Below are 22,802 nucleotides of genomic sequence, written 5' to 3'. Positions count from 1 at the left end.
TTCTTCAGGGTTCATAGTCTCATAGCATCAGAGCAGAGGGTCTCTCATAGTATCAGAGCAGAGAGTCCTCCAAGAGCCTGTTGGAGGTGGATGTCCCCATGGAGGCATCCTTCTTGAGTCCCCTTGAAGGTACCCCATGGAGTGTGTCTCATGGAGTTGCCCTCATGGCCATGTCTCATGGAGAGTGTCCCCCAGGGTCTGTAGTAGTCATCGGTGGAGAGTGTCCTCACGGAGGTGTCCTTCTGGAGTTATCCTCATGGCAATGGCTCCCTGGTGATGTACCTCTTACAGGCAGCTAATTTTAAAGCTTTGCTCTGTTTTTCAATTTCTTTTTTTTTGATTGGGCAACATAAATGAAGAGAAGATTTAAGTGGGTTTAGTTCCTGTTAGAAGATGCTCTAGTTGACCTTGCTTGATATAGATCTAGTCATAAAATAGAGATTTTGGATGGACATACTCTAATATCTACACTACCTGAGATGGAAGAGCTCCAGAATAATATCTAGTCCAGATGAAAATAAGCGCCATTTTTCACATATACTTTCATTTAAATGGGGGAAACTGAGGAAGAACAAGGCCCTAAGGCCATCACCTGAACACAGAGCAGAGGAAGGAGAAGATATCCCATGAGGTGCTGCCTCTGGTGTGGCTGGACTGCCATCATGCTCACAGAGGCACCATCGTCCCTGCCATGCTTGGTTGCCCATGTGTCCCTGTGCTCAAGTGTTTATACTTCCATTTAAATTTACCTGCAAGTCTGATTCTTCTACAGTTCTTGTATGCGTGGTTTTGATAGATTATTGCTGCAGTCCTGTAATACGTTTTACTTGGAGTTTATTAATCTGCTCCCAGCTGTAATACCATCTTAGCCTACTTTTGTTTAAGGAATATGAAATGTTCCTTTATTCCCAGAGCAATAGATGCAAATAGCATCCTGAGGATGAGAAGCTTATCAAATGGCCAGCACGTTTCACTAATATTTTAAAGAAAGTTTTGTCCTGTGTTTCTCTGGGAGAAGACACTGCTTTCTGACCTCTGGATCACACTGATGCTGTACCTTATGGAAGCTGTGGGAGAGCATGTCACAGTTTCATTGATTTTCCTAAGGAATTTGTAACTCAGTTATAAATTATATGACATCCTTTTATGGGTTAGTCATACACACTACAGAACAGCTCTTGGGTTTATCCCATTTTTTCCCATTTGTAATCCGCAAACAGGGTTTCCCCTTTTGATCAAAACTGGTTTTGACCATACCTGGGAGATGCAATGAAGAAACCAGAAGAAATCTCAGGGCTCTTTTCCCAGTGATCAGAGTTTGCAAATGCCCAGCAATACCTGCAAGGCCACAGGTCCCTGCTAGAGGGTTCTTCTCCTAGATCTCAATAAGGATTTCAGGCCAGGTTTGCATTACAGTTGAGGCTCATACATTCCTGACTTGCCATTCGGTCTTACCACCACCTACTTCTGAAAGTCCTGGGGGGTGTGAGTTCCCACTGTGCTGCTATCGGCCTCTGTAAGTGAAATTGTATGAGCTATTCAACTGAAAACCAGACCCACGTTTCTACTGTGTCAGATGTTTCTGAGGGAAATTTCAGTTGCGAGGTGTGATTTCACAGCCCTGCGTTTGGCATTTACTCTTGTTCCTCTCTTTCTCTTTTGGTATTGTTTTCTTTTCTGAGCTCTAATGCAGATGCAGAAAAACAGTCAAAGTGCCATGTAATTTCAGGCTAAGATAAGGATGTGATATGTCATACTAACCACAGCAGCTGTACAAAGCTGCACCTTCTTTTTCTGTAATGCTTTACTAATAACTCAGAAACTGAGACTTAAGCAGTTTTCTTTGGCTAATTTTCACCCCAGAGGTAGCCTGAGATTTCCCTGCCCATTGGAAGATACCAAGGGAATATTTCATGTGATGCTAGTTGATGCTTCATACAGGTATTGAATCCAGCCATTCCTCCACAAACCACAGCATGGGAACTGCTCATTACAAGGTTAGCAAGTTCACTATGCTTTACTAAAACCAGTCCCTTTCATTTAAATTTCTCTTCTTCTCTCAGTTCTGGGATGATACAATTCCAAAGAGAAGTTCTCATTTCTTTTATTTTTTCCTTTCCATTTAGTGGGGCCCAAGCAAAGCACAGCTGAAGGGGGAGGACCAGGCACATCATTCCCATCCCATGCTCATGCCCAGGCAGCCCTGCGTTGAGCAATACCAAACATCTGGGGGGGGAATGGAAGCAGCTGCCTCAAACCGCTAACACAATATGGTGGCGATTTTAAAGAGAAAAGTCTTCATGGATTACACACCAAAATACTGCAGGGTGATTGCTTTCCTCTGAAAGCACAGATAATGCACAGGCTTTTCAGACCAAAATAGATGCTTATTTCAGTGTGCTGGAGCATCTCCTGCCCATGAACTGAACAAGCTGTACCAGCATGAACAACCATGATGCTCAAGAACTTGCACAACTCATCATTTCACAGGTCGTAAGGGAAATTATAAACCCCCATGGGGGGTAAACACACTCCTGAAGCACAAAGAAAATGCATGCTTCTTGCTCAGATAAAGTAAACCAGACTTAAAACAGGTAGGGATTGGACTAGATGATGTCTAGAGGTCCCTTTCAACACTAACAATTCTGTGATTCTGTGACTGCATGCTTAGTGTGGATCAGAGACTGCTGTGCGTCAGACTCCTGCCTCAACATTGTGCTGGTCAAGTGGGGTGACATCTGATGTATGCATCATATATCCTGTTGCATTTGGGAATTGCCTCGTGCTGCTATTAGAAGATGAATAACTCAAGTCTCAGCATACGCTCATGAAAGCTGGAGTCATGGCATGGCAAAGCAGAAATACAGGACTAGTTCAGGGTATGGAAACCCCATCCTCAGCACAACACAGAGCTCAGTTCTCCCCAGCTCAACTTTATGCAGGGAACAGGCCTGGAAATCAATCCATCTTTCTCTCGTGCTGGTCCCCAAGGCCACACGGAGCACCTGAGCATGAACAGCACAGCCAAATGCAGGAAAGCCAACCCAGGTTGGTACATGTGCAATTCGCTGTCAGAAAAGGTAAGTGAGGGTGGCTAGCAGGAACTCTCCCCAGATTTGTAAGACCTGCACAACAAAACAGCGTTTCATCCACAGCTGCTATGAAGTGGTCAAAATGCTGGTGAAGCAATGAGATAAAACACATCTCTGGTTAGAACTAATTGCCTGTGTTTATTTCTTTGAAAAATCTGTGAATTAATGAGAAAAAAATCTTGTCTTCAGCTTGTTTTCTGTGGAAACAGCCATGCCAACTGCTTCTCCAGCTTAAGGGTAAATCCAGCTCACAAACTTCTCAACCTGGTGGCCACTTTCAACCAAGCTGGAAAGAAATGATAGAAGAGATCTACAGGCACAGAGCAGGACAGAGAAACACTTGGTATTGTCTTTCGCTCCTCTTCCCTTGCTTGCCTTTCACATCTAGGCTTTGTAGTGAAAGTCTGCAAGGCTCCCGAAGGTATATGGTCCCTGACTGACAGCGATACTGTTTTGTTTTCTGCTGTTTTGTCACCCTAGAAACTTGCCTTTTATCTTTGCTTTTAATCAGAAAAGGTAATACCAGCTTGCTGCCCTTCACACTGCAGGGATGGACAGCATGCACCTGTGTGCACCCTAGTTGTCCCAGCAAGGTAAGTACAGCAGCAGCCCCCACCCCACCGGCTGGGCTTTGGGAGGATGCTTCACTGAAAGGGGGCTTTGACCCAGGCAAAGTAGGGCTGAGCCAAGGCCACAGTTCTGCAGTTTCCCCTGCTGCAAACACAAATACTTTCTAAGCATCTGCTTCCTCTTCGAAAGAAATAAACTCTCTTCAGTGAAAACCAAACAGCAGTGTGAAGGAAGGGCTTTAAAAACCCTTCAAAACCAGGTTTGTTCACTGCACACAATGGGCTTTTTAATTTGCATGGGTGGAAGTACATTTGTGCAAGGCATTTGCATGTGCTGCCTCTTCAGCATGTGCCATGCCCCCATGGTCAGGCAGGTAGCACCACAGCAGGCAGCCCTGGAGCACTTTCAATAGCAGTAGGGACCAGAGATGCACTTGCCATTATTATGCTCAGCTGCTGGTGCTTGAAAGCACCACACACACCAACAGGTTTCCCCTTGTCAGCCGCGCTCCTTTCAACCCACCTTTCCTACACCCCCCCACGCACTTAGCACTGAATAGCTAGCTGCTATTTTTAATCCCTAGGTATGGTTATACGGCTCCAGTCCATGCCACGGGACACTTAAGCAAAGGCTGGCTCTGGCTCAGTTGGGCACCCTGGGTATCACCACTGCTGCCACTGCCCTGGCACCCCACTGACCTGGTAAACTTGGTTTTTGTAGGTCTTGGCTGGGATCCTGCAGAGGTGGAACCAGTTACATGTGCCCAGAAGTGTCACTGAAGGCTCCCACTTGCTCATATGTTTGTCCAGGTAACCGAGGTTCAATGTGTGCCCAAAGCATGCACACATGATTTGGAAATCTGAGCACATGAGGCATGTCTTCACTTTCCCAGCCTGCATATCTGACAAAATCAGAATGCTTGTTTTATGGTTAAACTATCAGGCCATCGCTCTGAAGCAGCTGAAGAGCAGTACACAACATGTAGCTGTATGGAAAAACTCATTGCCAGGGGATATCAGAGTGCCTAAAGGCATGAACAGGGTCAAAAAGGAATCAGACACACTTGTGCAAGGTGTGTCCACCATGCCCATTAACTACAGTCATTCATATGTAACCTCCAGCCCATTAACTCAACAAAATGCTGATTAGTAAATGCTGGACGGATTTACCAAGTTAAAAAAACACCCTAATCTAGCCCTGGCTCCAATAATCTTGTCCAAAATAATTGTCCAAAATCCTGGAGACAGGATACTGGTCCATTTGGGCCAGTGAGCTGACGCACATCCCTATCCTACTGTTGTAAAAACTACCATGTGTCTGTAAGAATTAATCAGCTGGAAACAGCCCAAACCAGAAGAACAATGCCACAGCACTGAGCACATATTTACTCAGTCAGTGGAAGCAATGAGAAAAGGAGTTTTGCTCCAAACAGCAGAAACACCTATCAGAGGTATACAAAAGCAGAGTGAGAGTGCAGGCCCTATGGAAGATATGGTCAGACTTCCCCAAAACTGCTGTCCCTTCATAATGAAAATGGAGCTGAGCCCAGTGCTCTGGGGCAGTGCTCTCATCTGATAGTAGACGCACCCATATTTGCAGGAGACACTCAGTTTAGCAGGATTTTAAATAGAAATGAGGTCACAGAGGAATGATCTTTAATTAAAAAAATAAAGTTTATGAATTATTTATACTGATGTATTTGTAAACACCATGGTTGGCAGCTCGGCAACAGGGCTCTGCCCTGATCTCAGAAAGCAGCAATGATGTGTGCTGTGGGGTTCCCAGTGGAGAAAGTATCAAGTGTGAGTTTCCAGGGCAGTGCTATGGCAAAACCAGCTACTGCTATCTTATGATGTGTAAGGAGGTGTGCAGATTGTCGGCCAAAGGACAAGGCTGACTGACTCTTAACTGCATGAAAGGTGCTGCTGCTACAGTAAGAGGCATGTAAAAAATCTCCAGACCAAGCTGAAGCCCAGAGGATGTTTGTAAAAGTAAGGTCCTCACCAGCATGTCTCTGTCAAAGTCCAGAAGAATATGCCTCAGTCAACACAGATAAGTTCTATCACGAAGGTAAAAATCAGGGTGTAAACTGGGCACAGTTTTTAACTGGAGAGCATGATTTACCCTTCCAAGAAAAAGGGTCCTGGCTCTTTTTAAACCAAGACATAGCATCCAGGAAGGGGTCCCTCCACAGACCCCATATACCAGCACTGCTCTAGAAACCCTAAACCCCACTTTCTTCCATCACTGGTCTCCAGCAGTGTTCAGGTCCATTTCTGGGCTTCAGAGCACAATACCATCCCTGGCAGCCTTTCCCCTATCCACTGGGGCAACTGGCTTGAGGCAAGAAGCTTGCTTTTCCTCACACTGCTCTTTAAAACTGAAGCCTACCTTCATAAAAACTCCCTTCAAGTCAGCACATGAAGAAACATCCAAAGGATGACAAAAATAAACCAGGCAGCTGCATCCCTGCCAAGCCCTGGCTTTCCTTTGTAAGGCAATCAGGCAGCCTGGCATCACACACCATTTAGTACAGGGGTCAAAAAGAGACCCTTGTGTAGAGGGTGCTAGCCATGGCCTCTGATGGACAACACACATCTGGCCACGGTACCAGCTCCTGCATGGCACTGGGGCTGTTTGTGCTGCTGCTGCCGAGGGAAGGGAAGTCACTGCACATCCTGTTGGCTTTACCTGAAGTGACCCAGCTGGGATGCTGTTATAGCTTGGCGGGTCTGCAGTGCTGACATGTGCAGAGGGTAATGATCCTAAGGCAGCTGCACGCACACGGCTGTCCTGCGCTTGAATGTCTCCGTACCCTGGAACAGCAAGAAGCAGCTTACACAAGGAGATCGTGTTTGGTTAATTAAAGCAGCTAAATAAAAACACCATCACCCTGACCCACTTGGGTGGATGTTCCTTTAACTAATTCCTTTCTTGTTCCTTTCATCAAATTAACATTTCCTACAGACAGCCAGAGTGGATCAGTGGGATGGGGTAACTTGCTCCTGCAGCTGAGCCCACAGTGAACTTGATTGAGTATTATCTGTCTGCTTTTAAAGACCTTATTCAGACAGGAACTTAAGTGATTTAAGCAAAACTATTCAGAACTCAGCTAACCAGATTTCTGTGAATAAATGTAGACTTGCTGCAAATGTAATTCCTTGCTGTCTATCATGCTGCTCTGGTTTCAATTCTCCTACATCCCATCTGGAGCCCAAAACTGTGTAAAACTGTAAAATGAACAGGTTCTGCTGAGGATAACTTCAGCAGCAGTGACCACTCGCTCAGCTGTGTGGAAGAACACTTGCTGTTACAGTGCCCAGCTCACATTACCTGGTTTCTGTGCCAGCAGGGAACATCCCACTCTCCAGCTCTGGCAGAAACTGGTTGGGGTGTGGCAGGAGCCATTTGGGAGTCCCCAGGGGGGGATACACTCAGGCACAGGTTTCCTAGGCAGCCTCCTCAGGAGAGCAGAGGGGGCCAGGCACGGTAGAGTGGGTCACTGATCTCTAGGTAACTGATCCTAAACTGATCTGGCAGTTGGTTTGCACTGACATTGGTTCATTTTGGAAGAGCCCTTTGAAACACTTATGAAGAGATCTTGTATGAGCTTTCCTCACACTCATAATTTACATTTTTTCTGTAAGTTTTCCTCCACCACCAGCACAAAAAATGCTCATAGTTTCTTTGGAGTACCAAGAATCCTATGTCTCTAAACAGCACTTGCTGGAGACATAGCGATATCCTTCCAAAACGCCATGCCATGGCACTGTAAGGCCTTCCAGCAAAACAGGAATCATCTCATTTTCTCCAGCAAAGTATGGCAAACGTAAAAGGAAGTGTCAAAAGTGCAAATACAAGGATGAGTCATGCTGTGTGTGCCGGGGCAGCGGAAACCTTCAGGGAAACAGGTTTTAGGGAAAGGCATCTTGAACAGCACTGGCTTGAGGGCAGAGAACCTCATGCCAGCGGTGATGTGGCTGTGTGGGTACCACAGCACCCCGCAGGAAGGAGCAGCATCTTCCCATGAAGGCAGCTGGGCTGTGTGGGTCCATGGATGCATGCATACCCCGCCAGTACAGGGCTGCCCAAGCTGTGTCCCCCACATCAGGTCAGGAGGAGCAGGCAGTGTTTTGGGCAGTGGAGAAACCAACTGGAGGTTGCTCCGTGCTGTGTTTTATACAATCCATGTGAATTAGTTTACCCTCTTCCATTGTGTGGTAGTCCACTGGAGATAAAAGGCTTGGGCAGTGCGACGGGTCTCTGCCCCAGGGACAGGACAGCATCGGTGTGCTTCCTATAGATGCCCAGAGTGCTGCTGGAGACTACTTATGAGAAGGTGAAAGCACCAAGCCATAAAACTCCTCTTTCATTTACTGGATGGAGAAAACTGGGAGCTGGGGTGGCAGAGGTTGGTGGGGCAATGCAAACTAATGGAGGAGCATGCAAGGGAAGCCGACTAGTGAGGAGGGATAGAGAAGGACCAGACCTAAAGGGGTATGAAGTGGGCTTCAGCTGCTGGATTCACACTGTGCACCTTGTGAAACAGTTAAAACCCAGCCACAGAAAGCAAGAAATAGAACACAAAAACAAAGCAGGAGGAGCCAGGGCCAGGGTGCAGCAGCTCCATAACACCCAGGAAGCCAAAACTGAATGTGGCTACCACCTGTGAGCTCAGCACAGCCTGCCCGGGCTATGAGACTGACCCCACCACCACAGGCATAGAACAGGTTTCAGTATACATCAGCTGCATGGATATTAAAACCCATAACAAACCTGCACCCCTATTTACATGTCCATATTTTCTTGCTCTCAAGAGAACTGCATTCAGAAAAGTATCCTGGCTGCTGCACCCATCAGACCTGCGCCTTGTCACATGTAATATGAACAAAAAATTGCCTTTAAAATGTCACAGTGAGTCAGGCAGCACTCAGGGGGTTCTGTTCTTTGAAAAAAAAAAAGGAAAAAATTAAAAACAAATTTGCCTGAGAGTAAAAATACAACTGAAAACTGAAACCTGACAGCACTGGCTGGGAGAGATAGCATCTTTGAACAGGCACATGCAAAAGCAACTGCTACTGCAAACGTCCTCAGCACCCACCCTGTTTCCTGCTGCTCCCCCACATCTCAGGGCAGGAGCTGTGAGGGGTTAATAACACAGCACCCCAAGCCCCCAGCCTGCTGCCTGCGTTCGGGCACCCTAAAAGTTCTCCTAAGGAACAATCTGGAAAAACATATGCAAAGGTGCTGAGTTTAAATGGTAGGATGAGTTGTACTGATCAGCTGGGAAATCTTGTATCAAATGAGTAAAGGGAATGAAGGCAATGCTGCTAGTTATTTTCCTTACAAAATTAAAACAGTAACTCTGGTATCTCTCCACCATCTCCCTACCAGCTTTAGTCTGTAGAAAATAAGAACCCATTTCCAGTGATGTTTCACCTCCTGATGTCGGTACAAAGCCAGCTCTGAACATAGATGCTCTGAGGAGGCCAGGCAGTGCTGGGGCTGCAGCGGCAGGAAGCTCGGCAGCACACCTTTCAGCTGCTGGTGAATTATTTAGTCTACAGGCATGTAACTGAGAGCAGAACTGGCCTGAAGGAGCCACCTATCATCAGCTACTGATCAAAAATAACATGCTGAACTCGGATAGGGTGATGCATTAAGAGCAGCCACACACAGCGAAAACCTCATCCAAGGAGCTGTGATGTCCAGTTAATAAATTTCATGCATCCCAAGCCTGACTGCAACTTCACCACTTCAGGAAGCCTGGGATCCTGGACAAAGTGCTGTCTATGGCAGCAGTCCCCATTGGCCCCCATGGTTTCCTTCCTCCCCAGCAGCGTTTTCAGCATTGTTGACAGAAAACCCCTGCACCTGCTGCTCTGAGCACAGAGGAGGAAACCCTCCTCCCACTGCCCACAGAAAAAGTCACTGGGCTGGTTCTTCTGCTGCAGCATCGGCCCCTGCTCTGGCTCCTCCTTGTGAAACCCAATCAGCAACAGCAGTTAGCAGACTGACACAAAACCAACTAGCATGAGGCAGCAGGGATGGAGCTAACCCAGCCTGGCACCTGCATCACCAGCTGGGATGCTGCTGGAAGGGGGCAGGGAGTGCTTTCTCCAGGCATCTGAGGATGCGAGCCAGGGGTCCCAGCCCCTAACCCTCATGCTCACTCTTCCAAGGCCACCACTGCACAGCCCATGTGTGGCCACCTCATAGTTTCCATGCTAAGTGACGTGGAGGGAGAGGCTGGAGCAAGGGCATGTGGTAATGCCTGTTCAACCTCTTTGGGAAAGCCCCAGCTGCAAGTAGGGTGGGAGAGATAGAAAAGAGGCATATCTTGGGTGACAGGGACATGATTTAAAGGCAAAGCTGGTTTCTGTTGGTCCAGGCAGGAGCCCTACAGCAAACCTCCAAGAATCCTTGAGGAAACCCGAAATGTGGACAGGCATTTCACACTTCCTACAGATGCATCCTTCTCCTATTTACCCAAGTGCAAAGTGAAATGTATTTAGCAGTCCTGTATCAAAAAGACACGCAGGTGTCATACAAGTACTGTCTCCCAGGTACTTCCAACAAAAGTGCAAGTGCATCAGGATGTCAACCAAGCCTCAGTGCCTGTACCAGTGTTGATGCATGGAGGAGAGGGAGGGAGGAGGACGGCTGGATGGTTACACACAAGCAGGAGATGAGACCACTCATACTAGCTGGGAAGGGAAAAAAGTAAGGGCCTGGGCCTAGGGAAACTATTGTCACCCATCATAATTCTGAATGGGATTTGAGTGTCTTTGTGTGTGAGGATCTTGCTGTGCTCCAGGAGGACATCAGGAGTAGCAGCCCCAGACACCAGCAGGAAGCTGGGATGTAACACTATGTGACTCATAAGCACACCTGGATACATTTATGCTTGCAGCCATTATTTCTTTTTTTTTTTCTCCTGTTCTCCCTCACTTTTTCCGTTATTCCAGTTGTGTTACAGAGGGATGATCCTGCCTTCGCAGGACTCCTCCAGCAGCTTCCAAACACAGGAAAAAATTGTTTATGTGCCATTTTTAAACTCTCCTGCAGATATGCCTGGGCTTAGCTTCCCTGGGCAATGGAACAGAGCCCCTCCAAACAGCCCCTCTAACCCATCTTCCCTCCACTGCTTTGCTTGTAAATTCATCTCCTACATGCAGACGTACATATTCCCACTATGGAAACACCATCCATCTTGAGACATCATCCATTCAGTAGACTCCTGTGTGGGATAGGAGCAGAAGAGCATGGCATGGCATGTCAGACTTGCACCTTTTGAATCCCCAAGACCCTGTACCTGACCTCTTTTTTCCCCTCAGGTGCTGCAGAAATATTCTTCTTAGTTCTCACTTCTTCTCCAAGCAAGGGTAGGCTGCCTCCAGTCAGCTTTGAAAACCACAAGGAACACGAGCCCAGGCAATGGATGTCAGCAACAGCTGAGGGCAAAGGCACCCATGATAAAAGGGGGGTGATTCCCCTTGTGGTAAATGTGAATATACAGGAGGAGTCTGTGCTCCATCATCCCCTTTTCGCTGCATACCACCACTCCTCACTTCTGACCTCAAAGCAGCTCTCTCTGTGGCTGCAGTATGTCATGCAGCCAGGTCCCCACCTGATACCATGGGGACCTGGAGCTGCATGGACCATGGAATCATAGAATCATAGAATAGTTAGGATTGGAAAGGACCTCAATATCATCTAGTTCCAACCCCCCTGCCATGGGCAGGGACACCTCACACTAAACCATATCACCCAAGGCTTCATCCAACCTGGTCTTGAACACTGCCAGGGATGGAGCACTCACAGCCTCCCTGGGCAACCCATTCCAGTACCTCACCACCCTCACAGTAAAGAATTTCTTCCTTATATCCAATCTAAACCTCTGCTGTTTAAGTTTCAACCCATTACCCCTTGTCCTATCACTACAGTCCCTAATGAACAGTCCCTCCCCAGCATCCCTGTAGGCCCCCTTCAGATACTGGAAGGCTGCTATGAGGTCTCCACACAGCCTTCTCTTCTCCAGGCTGAACAGCCCCAACTTTCTCAGCCTGTCTTCATATGGGAGGTGCTCCAGTCCCTGATCATCCTCGTGGCCCTCCTCTGATTGGACCACCAAACCTCTGATTTCCCAGGGATCTGAGACACACGCTCTCATGTGGAACCCCATCAGCCCATGCTCCCCACCCCACTCACACTGTGAAACCACCAAGCATGGGCCCAGAGAGGCAGCAGTCTCCATCTGTGGGGATTCTGCAAACCTGACCAAGCAAGGCTCCAGGCAGCCTGACCTCCCTTTGAAGCCGCGGAGCAGGGGTTGGACCAGGTGACCCCCAGAGGTCCCGCTGACCCTAATGTTCAACAGCTCTGCAGCAGGATGTGTCCTACTGGTGAAAAGTTCCTCAAGGTCTGAGAAAACATGTGCCTGGATAGAAAAGGCGGCTCTCACCAGGCCCTCAATGAGGAGAGGCTGCTGTGTAGGTTAACCCTTCAATAGGACGTTCATAACGAGACGAGGTGGTTGGAAAGAGGAAGGCTGTGAGTGTCCTAACCAACAGGGTGGCTGCAACAATATCCCCCACTGCAGGAAACACCTCTGAACACAGCCCAGATCCCAAGCAAATCCATCTTCCCCATTTCTGCTGCACTGCAGATGACTTTTATCCCACCTGTGCCCTTCAGACAGGTCTTTTGAGTGGATCAGATTTTACCAGAGACCTCAGTATCATGGTACCTTGCTAGCCAAGCTCCCCCGAAGGGGCCTGCTTGAGCTGTCAGACCACGGCCAGCACCCTGGCCACAAGCCCTGTGTATGCTGAGGAGAGCATTACCTTGCCCAGGGAACTTCTGCAGGCTCACCTGCTGACCACATCACAGAGATACGCAGCAAGATTGACTATGAGAGTACTCATAGTGCTCCTGGACAGGCACCCGGTTTGCAGCATTCCAGAACCACATCGGCAGTTGGGCCAAGACTGAATTTTATGACTGCATAGTTTTGCAAGTAAATGTAATCAAACATTGCATTTCAGAATGAACGTCTGACATCCCAGCCTGAAGAAATCCTGCTTTGCATTTACATCACCCTGTGGCTCACCAACTGCTTTTGATCTGAGCAAGTTGCAGCAGTGTCACCAGCTTTGTGTGGTAGATACTCTTCTCTGTAACTCCTGTGCTTGCGTACTTCTTGGAAGAGCTTCAAACACATACGCCTTGGGAAGAGGGGAATTTACCAAGTCTGCATGCCATTCCCAGAGGTATGTCTGTGTGTGTCTTGTTGTGCAGGGTGGGGGTTATTGTGACTAAGGGGAGGGCAAGCCAAGTTACCCAGCCACCAGTACCACAGAACTCACTTTAACTATGTAAAGGTTAATGCATGGGTTAAACAGAAAATGCCTGCCTCTCCCTGATGACTACTTCTAAGTTTCAGATGGCTGATGCTAAGAATGGCAAATCCTTCTCCTGGCAAGTGACAGTTGACATTGCAGACATGCATTTATATACCTAGAATCATTTGGCAGCCTTTGGGCAATCGTCTCCTTACCCCAGTAACCAGCTGGGCTGTCTGAAGGCACCCAAAGTTACACAGAACACACAGAAAAGGCAGCTCAGACCTCACTCCTCTTTGGCAGCCCTGTAGGAGGCCAAGCTCCATGTAGGCACCAAAGCGAGCCTGTGGAACTCAGAAAGTCGAAGTGTTTCACCATAAAGGGCAAATAAGCTCCCTCTCTCAGATGGACAGACAGTACTGAGGTCAGGGAGGAGTTGTGCCAACATTTAACACCACCAATTTGAACAGTGAGGAGAGAGCAGGCCATTGCAGATGTAAACATCAGCCTTCCTCACAGCAAAGCAAAAGCTTGAGTCAGCTCTGTTTATTTGGGAAGATGCTTTCCAGGCCCCACACAACCCTACCTCTGAGCTTTGTCTTGGCCATAACTCTCAGCACTAAATCCAGGCTGTGCCAGAGGCAGAAGTCTCCCTCTGTCCACAGACTAAATATTCAGAGAAGATGTGTCAGTGCTTGGTTTACATTGCATGATGCTTTCCAGCCCCACGTGACTGAGCCTTCTCTTTCCCTCAGCCCTGACACCCAACCTATGATCAGACCCAGGCTGCAGCTTTTCCTTTCCAAAAACAAACCCAAGAGGAGGGTTTCAGCATCAGCCCTCTGTTGAATTTGGCTGCCCCTGCACAACCGCAGCTCTGGGCTCTCCCTTCTACCTACCCCAAGCCTGCCTTTCTCCCAACAAAAGTTCATCAGATGACTCTTCTGCAGGCCCCAGGTCTCTCCAGACAGCCCCATTCCATCCATACTCCACCTGCAGCTCCCAGCCCTAACCACAGCAGTACCCCGACGGCCAGCTGCAGGGCAGAGAACTCACTACACGAGGTAAGGCTGGATTAAAGGGATTCATGAAGCCTTGCTTGAAATATACAAGACTTGGTTTGAACAATCTAGTCCAAGATTCTGATTTCAACAGAAGGTTGGACTCAACATGCCCCAAGGTGTTCCTTCCTCCCCTGGCTTGCCTGTGACCCTGTGAGGTCCCACCCTAACAAACAAGGGCCAGTCATCTTACAAGGGAATAAGAGATGCTGATCTTATTGGGGTTGTATGGAAAAACTTCCAAACCCAAAGCAAACCATATCCAGAAAATACAAAAATCAACCCAAGTGAGCCCCCAAAACAAGACACAGCAGCTGGCCATGAGCCTCATGACCCTGCTGGTGAAGGACTAGGGATGCTGGAGACTCACTGCAATAACCCTGCACATACACACAGGCACGAGCTCCTAGAGGAAGACCAAACCCTGTGGCCACTGGAAGGGTAAGCACACAACCAAATGAAAGGGACAGAGACCAGAAAGTTTACATACCATGGCTGCAACCAGTACTGCTTTTCAGCCTCAGTTCGAACACTGCTTGTGGCTTCCTCTTTCTCCCAGCCCTAACCAAAGCCTATCACCAGGCTGCTGTGGGCTGGCAAGACTAAACTGCAAGTTTCACACAGACTTGTGATGAAATTTAGAATCCTGGCACCAGGTTAAGAACACAGCAAAATCTGTTTTTTTTTTCCATTTTCAATAGCCAGCTGTGCCAGGGATATCCCGAAGTGTACAGCACTTCAGAGTCCATGGCACAGCCTGACCACCTCCACCATCAACCCTGCAAGCCACTGCACACTCAATTAAATACTCAACAGTTTCCCCCAATGACCCAGAGGAATCAGAATCTGTCATCACACTGTAGATGTGAAAAGCCTTAGGGAATGTTTATCTGACTTCTGATTCATTCCACTAATAAGGAGTTACTGTTTGAAACTCTGCAAAAAGATATTTTTCTGGACAAGGAAACTGTAAGCAACCTAAACAGAGATCTATGAGGAATGGGGCAAGCACAGCTGAGCCTCTGTGTTGGGTGGGTGATGGACTTTCACAAGATTGCTTCCATGAGGTGACATGCTCAAAGCCCAACCATGGAATAACAGCAGAAGAGGCACCCTAACTCCCAGCCTCTGCACATGAAGCCAAACTTGAGTACACCACCTTTAACCTCTAGTTCCTCTTTCTGCCTTGAGCTGCCTGGAGCACAGCACTTCCCACCCTGTTAGATGGGTACTCCAGAAGTTGTAAAGGCAGCTCACACTATTGCTCACTCCAACAGGGTCTCACGTCCCTGTCAACCCCATGCCATCTGGGGCTGCTGAAAGATTAAAAGAGACCAACAAGAGGATTATTAAAAATTTAACTATATACCATATTTATTATCAATCCACAGGATAATCTGATTGCTACATGAGCTCATAAAAGCTATTTCACCTTTACAAAATTAAAAACAAAAAAAAATGTGCCACAAGGATGTAATAACTGCTGATAACCAAGGATTGAATCTGAAAATTATAAATTTGCTGTAGAAAAGATTAAAAAAAATTATATTCACTTTAGAATTTTACTTTGAATAAAATATTCCCCTGTATAAAAAATAAAAAAGCTTGCTCTGGTTAGAATTATTTTTCTTCTTTTTTTAAATCTGGGAATTTGCATAATATCTCTGTAATAGGTTTCTTTTTTTTTTTCCTATTGTACCACGCAGCATTCAAGCATAGCAGATTAGAAACAAACATGGTAAAAGCAGTCTTAAAACATATGAAATCCACATGGGAAGTTTTAACTTCCTTTCCTTTCCTCTATTCTTTAAAGACGCTTTAGCAAGAATAGCCTTGGAAAAGAATACAGGTGGGAAGGGACCTTCAATGTGCCATTAAGTAGAGCAAGGTAATAAAAGGCCTTTTGTAAGTGCTTTCTTAATAAGGTGCAGAAGCAGACTGCAACGTTGCTAGTACTGCACTATGTACAATATTCACAATAGATTTTTCTTTATTTAAAAATATTCCAGCTAGTTCACATTTTCTCTTCCATTCCGAGGCTTTCAGTTCCATCACAGCCTTGACAGCAAGAAGCGCAGCAGCACCACTTCCCTTGTGGTTGGTTGGTCCTCTTATGAAACACTGGAACCTGCGAGTGGGCCAAAGTTCTGGGGTTGTTTTCCTACGTAGCAACCTTGGAAATCCACCTGGGTTCAGGTGTACATACTGACGGCTGGAGTCCTGAGTTAAAAACACTCCGGCAAGCGGAGTCGGACACAGCAATGTTTTATATTGCCAAGGCTTTACCTTAGATTTGTCTTGTGTGTGTCAAGGGATGAACCTCTCCTAGAGAAATGTAAAATACAAAACCAAACAAAAGAAAGCTATAAAATCACACTGTCAAAGGCTTAGCAGCTCTTGACTCTCGACTGGGTGATGTCTGATGTTTTCTTGATGACGCTGGCCCGTGTCTCATGGTCTGGCCGGCTGCTGCTCGTGGAGGCTGGGGACACTACTTGTTGCAGAGGGATGTCTGGGAAAGGGGGCCAGGAGCTGTTGTAAGGCAGTGGGCAGCTTTCTTCTTTGATGGTGACTTGGAGGTCTGGCTTGTTGGCTACAAAAGTTGCCATGCTAGGAAGCATATGAGAAGTGTTCCTCATTCCCAGATTGCTGAGATACTGTTTGCCTTCAATGTTTCTCTTCTGCCAATGAAGTCGTCCCTAGAAAAGTGGGGGAAATAGGAGGGAAGACTGTATGAGCAAATGCAACTTTTAGAAGTGCTCTGAGTAACAAGATGAAGACAGAAACACAAATTGCACAGGAATTACCCCATCTCTAAAAGCATAAGTCCTAAAAGGGCCTCTGGCCACTGGCTTTCAATGTCTTTGCTCTCAGCCACTTCCCCTTCTGAAGTGTGCTTAAACCCTGGTGGCTCACCACCACTCAAGAGGTTCTGCCCACTCTTCTAATGGAAAATAAAGGCCTTACTCCCAGTATGCTGGACACAAAAATAGACACGGATGACCAAACACTCCAAACAAAAGTGTCTCCTTCATTACCAGAGGCAGCATGCCCTTGCCAATAGGCAGGCAACAGAAAACCAAGACCTCTCAAGCAGCACCACCCAAACTGTCAACACAGTTTGGTGAAACTGCCAGGAAAATCACTGTCACTTGATGGTGTCTCCCCTATCACAGGGTGAGGGCCACCGAGGAAAGATGTACATTCAGTCCTTTCCCCATCACATATGCCACAATGGCATGTTCTGCCAAATGAGGTTTGGGGAGTCATTACTGGCAGTCTACATATGGTCTTTACCCTAACCAAGGCACAAGAGACAAAGCAAGAAGGCTAGCTGCACTGTTAGACAGCTGCACACAACCTGCACTTCTCCAAGAATTCAGGGGCTTTCTGGGGGCACAGCAGAGAGAGATCTGCAAGAGTCCTGCAAAAAATGCATTGCAGCACAGGGCTTCTAAGTGCCCTCAGGGAGCTCGTGGCACCTAAGTACTCATGGAAATCACCAGGCCTGGTCACTTGGATGGCAGCCCCAGAAGAAAAAGGCAAGTTCTGGTGTTGCAAAGGATCTTGTCCCACTGATTCCTTTCACCCAGCAATACCCAAATGAGTGTTCAGGAATGTTTTTTGCCTCACATACCTCAAACATTCAAGTTGCATTTCTATTATATGTGTAAGCATTTCCTCCAACTGTTAAGAGTCCAGAGCCACTTAAGGAAAACAACGTGAGCATGGTTTCAACCAAGACGAAATACTCATTACCCAGCAATGTCAGGGCATCATATTAACAAACTAGCTGGGACTGTGGATGGCTTGCCAGAACATCTTATGATACAAATTAATCTCCTTGTAGTTTGGACAGATGAGGAGGAAAAAACTTGTATAGATTCATTCTGTGACAATCATCAAAATGTCTGTCTCTCTTGAACCTTCCTGGCTTGTTTTTCTTCCCCAGGTATTACGAGGGGGAAGAACATCTCAGGACACTGTTCTTGAGACCTTGCTCCAAGACGCTAAAATCCCAGAAAATTCTTACCTCTGCACTTTCTTCATCACTTGGAACGCTGTCCGTCGTTTCGCTTTCTATCAAACAAAATAAAACCAAAAATGAAACTTGCACTATTCTATCTACAGTAGCAAAACCCAGCTCAAGATATCTGATCTATTTCCAGCAAGTAGAAGCAAGCAGGGTCAAGTCAACCAACCAGAAAAAAACAGAGAAGCATGGACACCCTGCTGCAGTAATAGTGATGCAAGGGCTAGACAGCACAGCTGCATTGAACAACTGGGGTAAATTTACATGGTTTTATCACAGTTAGCATGGCTATACCCTGGACAAGACAGCAATGGAGAGGGATGAAGTAGATTTGTGCATTCTCTGGCAAGCAGGGATGCCCCCTCTTCCTCTCTTGGCAGCTTCAGGCCTGGCAAAGAGCAAAGTTCTGTCCAAATCCTTATTTTATCTCCCTGCAAAACCAGCAACAACTCCACCCCAGAGGAGATAAGTATGTTTTTGTTTCATGAACTGTTATCTCAGCCTGTTGCCTCAAGAGCTTGTTATGACTTCTGGTGTTTCATTACTGTTATACTTTGCTCTCATTTCGCTTCTGTCACCCACTCCTGTCGTTCCCCCCGTACCCCCCCAGCTTATTTCTCAACCCTTCACCGACCACTCAAGCAAGAAGGAATGCTGCTTTCTCCAGCCCCATCACCTCCCTTCGCTGTACAAGGCCTCCTTCACTGTCCTCACTTCAACCAGAGCACAAACACAGGAGCACAGCTCCAGCAGGATAGCCATTCTCCTGCTGCTGTATCCCCCACTTGCAGAAGAGCCTGAAATCCAGGAATCCTGACTGTATTTTCAAGCCCATGTGTGTCTGAACACAGGTCTCCCAGTGCCTGAGGGTCAGGTTCCTGAGACAGGGCACAAACCCCTCTTTTCAGAACCAGTTTGCAGCAATGGCTGCTGCCTTCAGCACAGCTGCTCAGTGCCCAGACCCTCACTCAGGAAAGTGAAGGCTTGGACCACAGGTCCCCTTCAGCTTGTGGGGTTCTGAACCCATGTGTCCTGTTTCCTAGGTGTGTATCAGGCTATCAAGAGCATCTGAAAAAGCCACACCAGGGCTGAACAGAGAGGGCTCACCCATACCTTAAGCCAAAAGGAACACAGAACTTACAAGGTTGATGGAATGATGTGATGAGTAACTGTAGCAGGCAATGAAGCTCTCAAGTCCCATTTTCCACTTTCCATTCTGCATTACACATTTTAGCCCATGCAGACTGCTTTGCACAGCCCCTGCACCCCTGTGACCATAAACCATGATCCTGCCCTTTCAAAGAGCATCCTGATGCTCTGCACTGGACAGAAGTGCTAGGGGTGCACAGACTGTGTCTCATGGATTGTGTCCCTGCACATCTTCAGAGATAGTGGCAGTGCTTGCCCTTCGCTCAGGCTAAGCATTAGGTTTATACAGAGGACTGTAAACCAATAGTCAGATCTCAGGGTCTAAACTGCACCCAGTCCTTCCGAGGTGAGGAAGCAAGCAGCTCAGCTGCTCCAGACTATGACTTCCAAAGCCAGTATCTCCCCTATGCCAGAGTCTTCGCCACAGCATGCAGAGCAGTCTGAAATGTTGAATCTAACTGTGAAGTCCTGTGAAGTTAACACTCTACAGGGCTTCTCACTCACTGGCTCAGGTAAAGAAAGATATGCCAATGTGATTAATCTGGCTAAGTAAGCTATACTGGGGAGAGGAGAGGCAGAAATGAATCCATGTAAAGAAAAAATTGCCTTGGAGACAGAATCAATAGGAGGAATCCACTTAGAGACAAAAAAAAGATATTCCTTGACAAGAAGAAACATGTGGCAACAAAAAAGGAGTGATGCAGCTGAAAAGGAATCTATGCTTGGTGTTTATACATAACAAAATGCTGAGCAAGAGATAGCACTACAGTTAGCAAAGCCAGGGAAGCTAATCACCCAGGCATGGAAAGTTAGGTTATTTCAATCACGAAGATTATTTGAATCAGTGTCAAACACAAGAGGAGGCTGACAACAGCCTTGGTACTAAAAAAATGGCCTTCATAGACGTCAGTGGAAATATGAGAAAACCTACAAGGGCCACTTCACATCATTTGCCTGAGTAACCTCAGAGAGGAGCTAGAAGTGGTTTTGAAATAAAACAGATTTATGTAGGACAGCTGAAACCTCAGACTACTTTTTGTTATTGTCATTTCAGAAGAGCTAAACTAACTGTTCCTGCACAGCTGCTATGGTCATACTCTTTCCTGCCATTCAGTGGTAGCACCTGACAGAGCAGGCAGCTCAACCCAGCAAAACCATGAGCCTCCTGTTGTAATCACAAGGGTTTGTGTGGAACAAGACAAAGCCAGAAATAGTCACACAATGTCCTCTAAGTTTCAGGGTTCTAAGAAACCATAGACCCCTGTCCTCTTTCATGCTTCAAGGACAAATGCATGCTTCACAAATAAAGGCTCATATAATGATTTGGGCTGGAAGGGAGCTCAGGAAGTCTATAGCTCAACCTGTTGCTCAAAACAGGGCCAGCTATAGGACAGGATTGGGTTATTTGTAACCTCATCCAATCAGGTCTTCAAAACCGCTAAGGGTGGAAGCAGCACAGCCTCCCTGGGCATCCTGCTCCACTGCCTGTCAGTCCTTGTGCTGAAAAAAGTGACATTTTTTTCTTGTATCCAGCTGGACCAAGTTCTTTTGCTTGTTTATTCCTGCTATTCCTCATCGTCCTACCACACACCACTGTGAAGAGCCTGACTCTACCTTCTTGATAACATCCCTGAAAGTAGGGGCAGGCTGCTATGAGGTCTTCAAAACCATCTCTTCTCCAGGCTGAACAAGCCTCAGTCCCTCAGTATCTCCTCACAGAGTGTTCCAGCCCTTTATCATCTGGTAGCCCTTCTCTGCACTTGCTCCCCTTTGTTTGTATCTTTCTTGGACTGGGAGGTTCAAGACTGGACCCAACCCAAAAGTAACGTAACTACTGCTGAACAGAGGGGGCTAATCACTTTCCTGGCTATGCTCCTGAAAGTTGGTAGCCTTCCCTGTGGCTATGGTGCTCTGCTGTCTCACATTCAGCCCACTTCCCATCCACCTTGTGCAGACCTGCTCTCCATCCCATCAGCCGCAGCCTCTACTGCTGCAAGCGTCTCTTCTCTCCCAGGCACAGGACTTGGCACCTGTTCTTGCTGAATTTGGTAAGGTTTCTGCTGGCCTGTTCCTGCAGTTTCTCCAGGTCTCTGATGGTGGCCCTGCCCTCAAGCATATTGACTGTTGTCCCCTCTTTGGTATCACCTGTAACCTTCACAAGTGTGTACACCAATACCTCTTCTGCTCATTGATACATGAAACAGGACTTGCCCAAGGACTGACCCTTGCAGTACTCCACTTCTTACTGGCCTCTAGCTAGAGTAACCAGGATCAACAAGAACTGCCTTGAGATGCATTCAGAAGCATGTCAGTGGCTTGAAATCATCTCAGTGTTAGCTGAGTTACGGGCTAGCAGGTCCTGGTATAAGTTAGACTAGCTGAAGTTCACCAGGATACTAAAACAACATAAGAGGATAGCAGAAGTACTCCAGCCATGTCTCATTTTCCTTATGCAGGCTTGCTGCATTTACTTTAGGAGAGGTAGCTCATCACCTGCTCATTTCAGGGTGGTTCTCCTGTCACCAGACCACACTTCTCTATCATCCCAGCCCACACAAACACCATGGCTTCCACAAGACCCTCTCTCCCAGCTGCTAATAAGTTAAAGCACCCTCATTCCCTGCCTTACACTTTGCAAAACTCTTCTAAATGCTTTGGCCATTACAGACTAAACACATTGGGAAGCATAATGGTTTATTAACATGTGTGAGACTAACATTGGAGGCTATTCAAAAGAACATAATATTATTCACCCGGACCCAAAGAAAAAATTACCAAATATGTAATTTATAAAATGTATCTGGAAGTAATTTCAGCCTAATGAGTCAAAGGTAAAACCATGTGTAAAATAGTAAATTGCTCGGGGAACAATTAATACTTAAGTTTGCCTAAAAATATGACGTTTGTATTTCTACCCTGTCTCCTGAGGCTTGCAAGTTAGCAACACGTTAAAGGAAGGACAAGTTGGATCTGAAACAACGTGTACTTTCAAATGTGGCTTTGTCCTGCTTCCTACAGAAATAAGGCTTATATGATTGCAGGGACTCTATATAGCACGCCCACATGTGCATTTATGTGTGTTCTGCCCTAACAACTTCTGAACATACTGTCGGACTTGGATAAGGGATAAATGAGTGCAAAGACTCTGAACTTCCTACCAGTTTAGTGAAAATAAGGGGCCCTGGACAAAAAAGAGAAACCATTAGCACCTCGTGACTGGGAGCAATGCAAGGGGAAAGCTTGTTATCTCACTCCTTTTTATATATCAGTGAACCCAGAAGCGAGGCAGACGTTGGAAGCCAGATGTCCACAGCTCTGCTGCTCACAGGACCACTTGTTATCAGCCACTACATGGCTGTTCTAGCCTGCAGACTACTTGTAACAAGACAGATCTACTCCCCCAGGGCCCACAGCTCCACGGCTTCATTATACATCATTAGTGCAGCCCTCAGCACTCTGTGTCCACTATGCTAGGCACAGAGGAAACAAACAGGCAGAGGAAAGGCAGAGAAGACCTTTAACCCTTAGTAAGTCAGGGGCAAAGGAAACACAC

At 46.9% G+C, this 22,802-nt stretch overlaps 1 protein-coding gene across 3 annotated transcripts in view; it reads right to left on the bottom strand.

The window, feature by feature from the left end:
- Positions 1–15,416: 15,416 nt before the first annotated feature.
- Positions 15,417–22,802, bottom strand: part of IRF2 (interferon regulatory factor 2) — a 42,190-nt gene continuing 34,804 nt past the window's right edge. For all 3 annotated transcript variants that reach the window (XM_005149034.3, XM_031048936.2, XM_031048935.2), the window contains exons 9-10: positions 18,101–18,147; positions 15,417–16,766 (exon numbers count right to left, since the gene is read on the bottom strand). In XM_005149034.3, coding sequence (XP_005149091.1) covers positions 16,455–16,766; positions 18,101–18,147 — 359 coding nt within the window. In that variant the 3' untranslated portion in view covers positions 15,417–16,454. The remainder of the gene's footprint in view (positions 16,767–18,100; positions 18,148–22,802) is intronic.

Source organism: Melopsittacus undulatus, chromosome 7, assembly GCF_012275295.1.
Source record: "Melopsittacus undulatus isolate bMelUnd1 chromosome 7, bMelUnd1.mat.Z, whole genome shotgun sequence".
Classification (NCBI taxonomy): Eukaryota; Metazoa; Chordata; class Aves; order Psittaciformes; family Psittaculidae; genus Melopsittacus; species Melopsittacus undulatus.
Note: the sequence above shows the minus strand (reverse complement) of the source record. Positions and strands in the feature narration are given on the sequence as shown.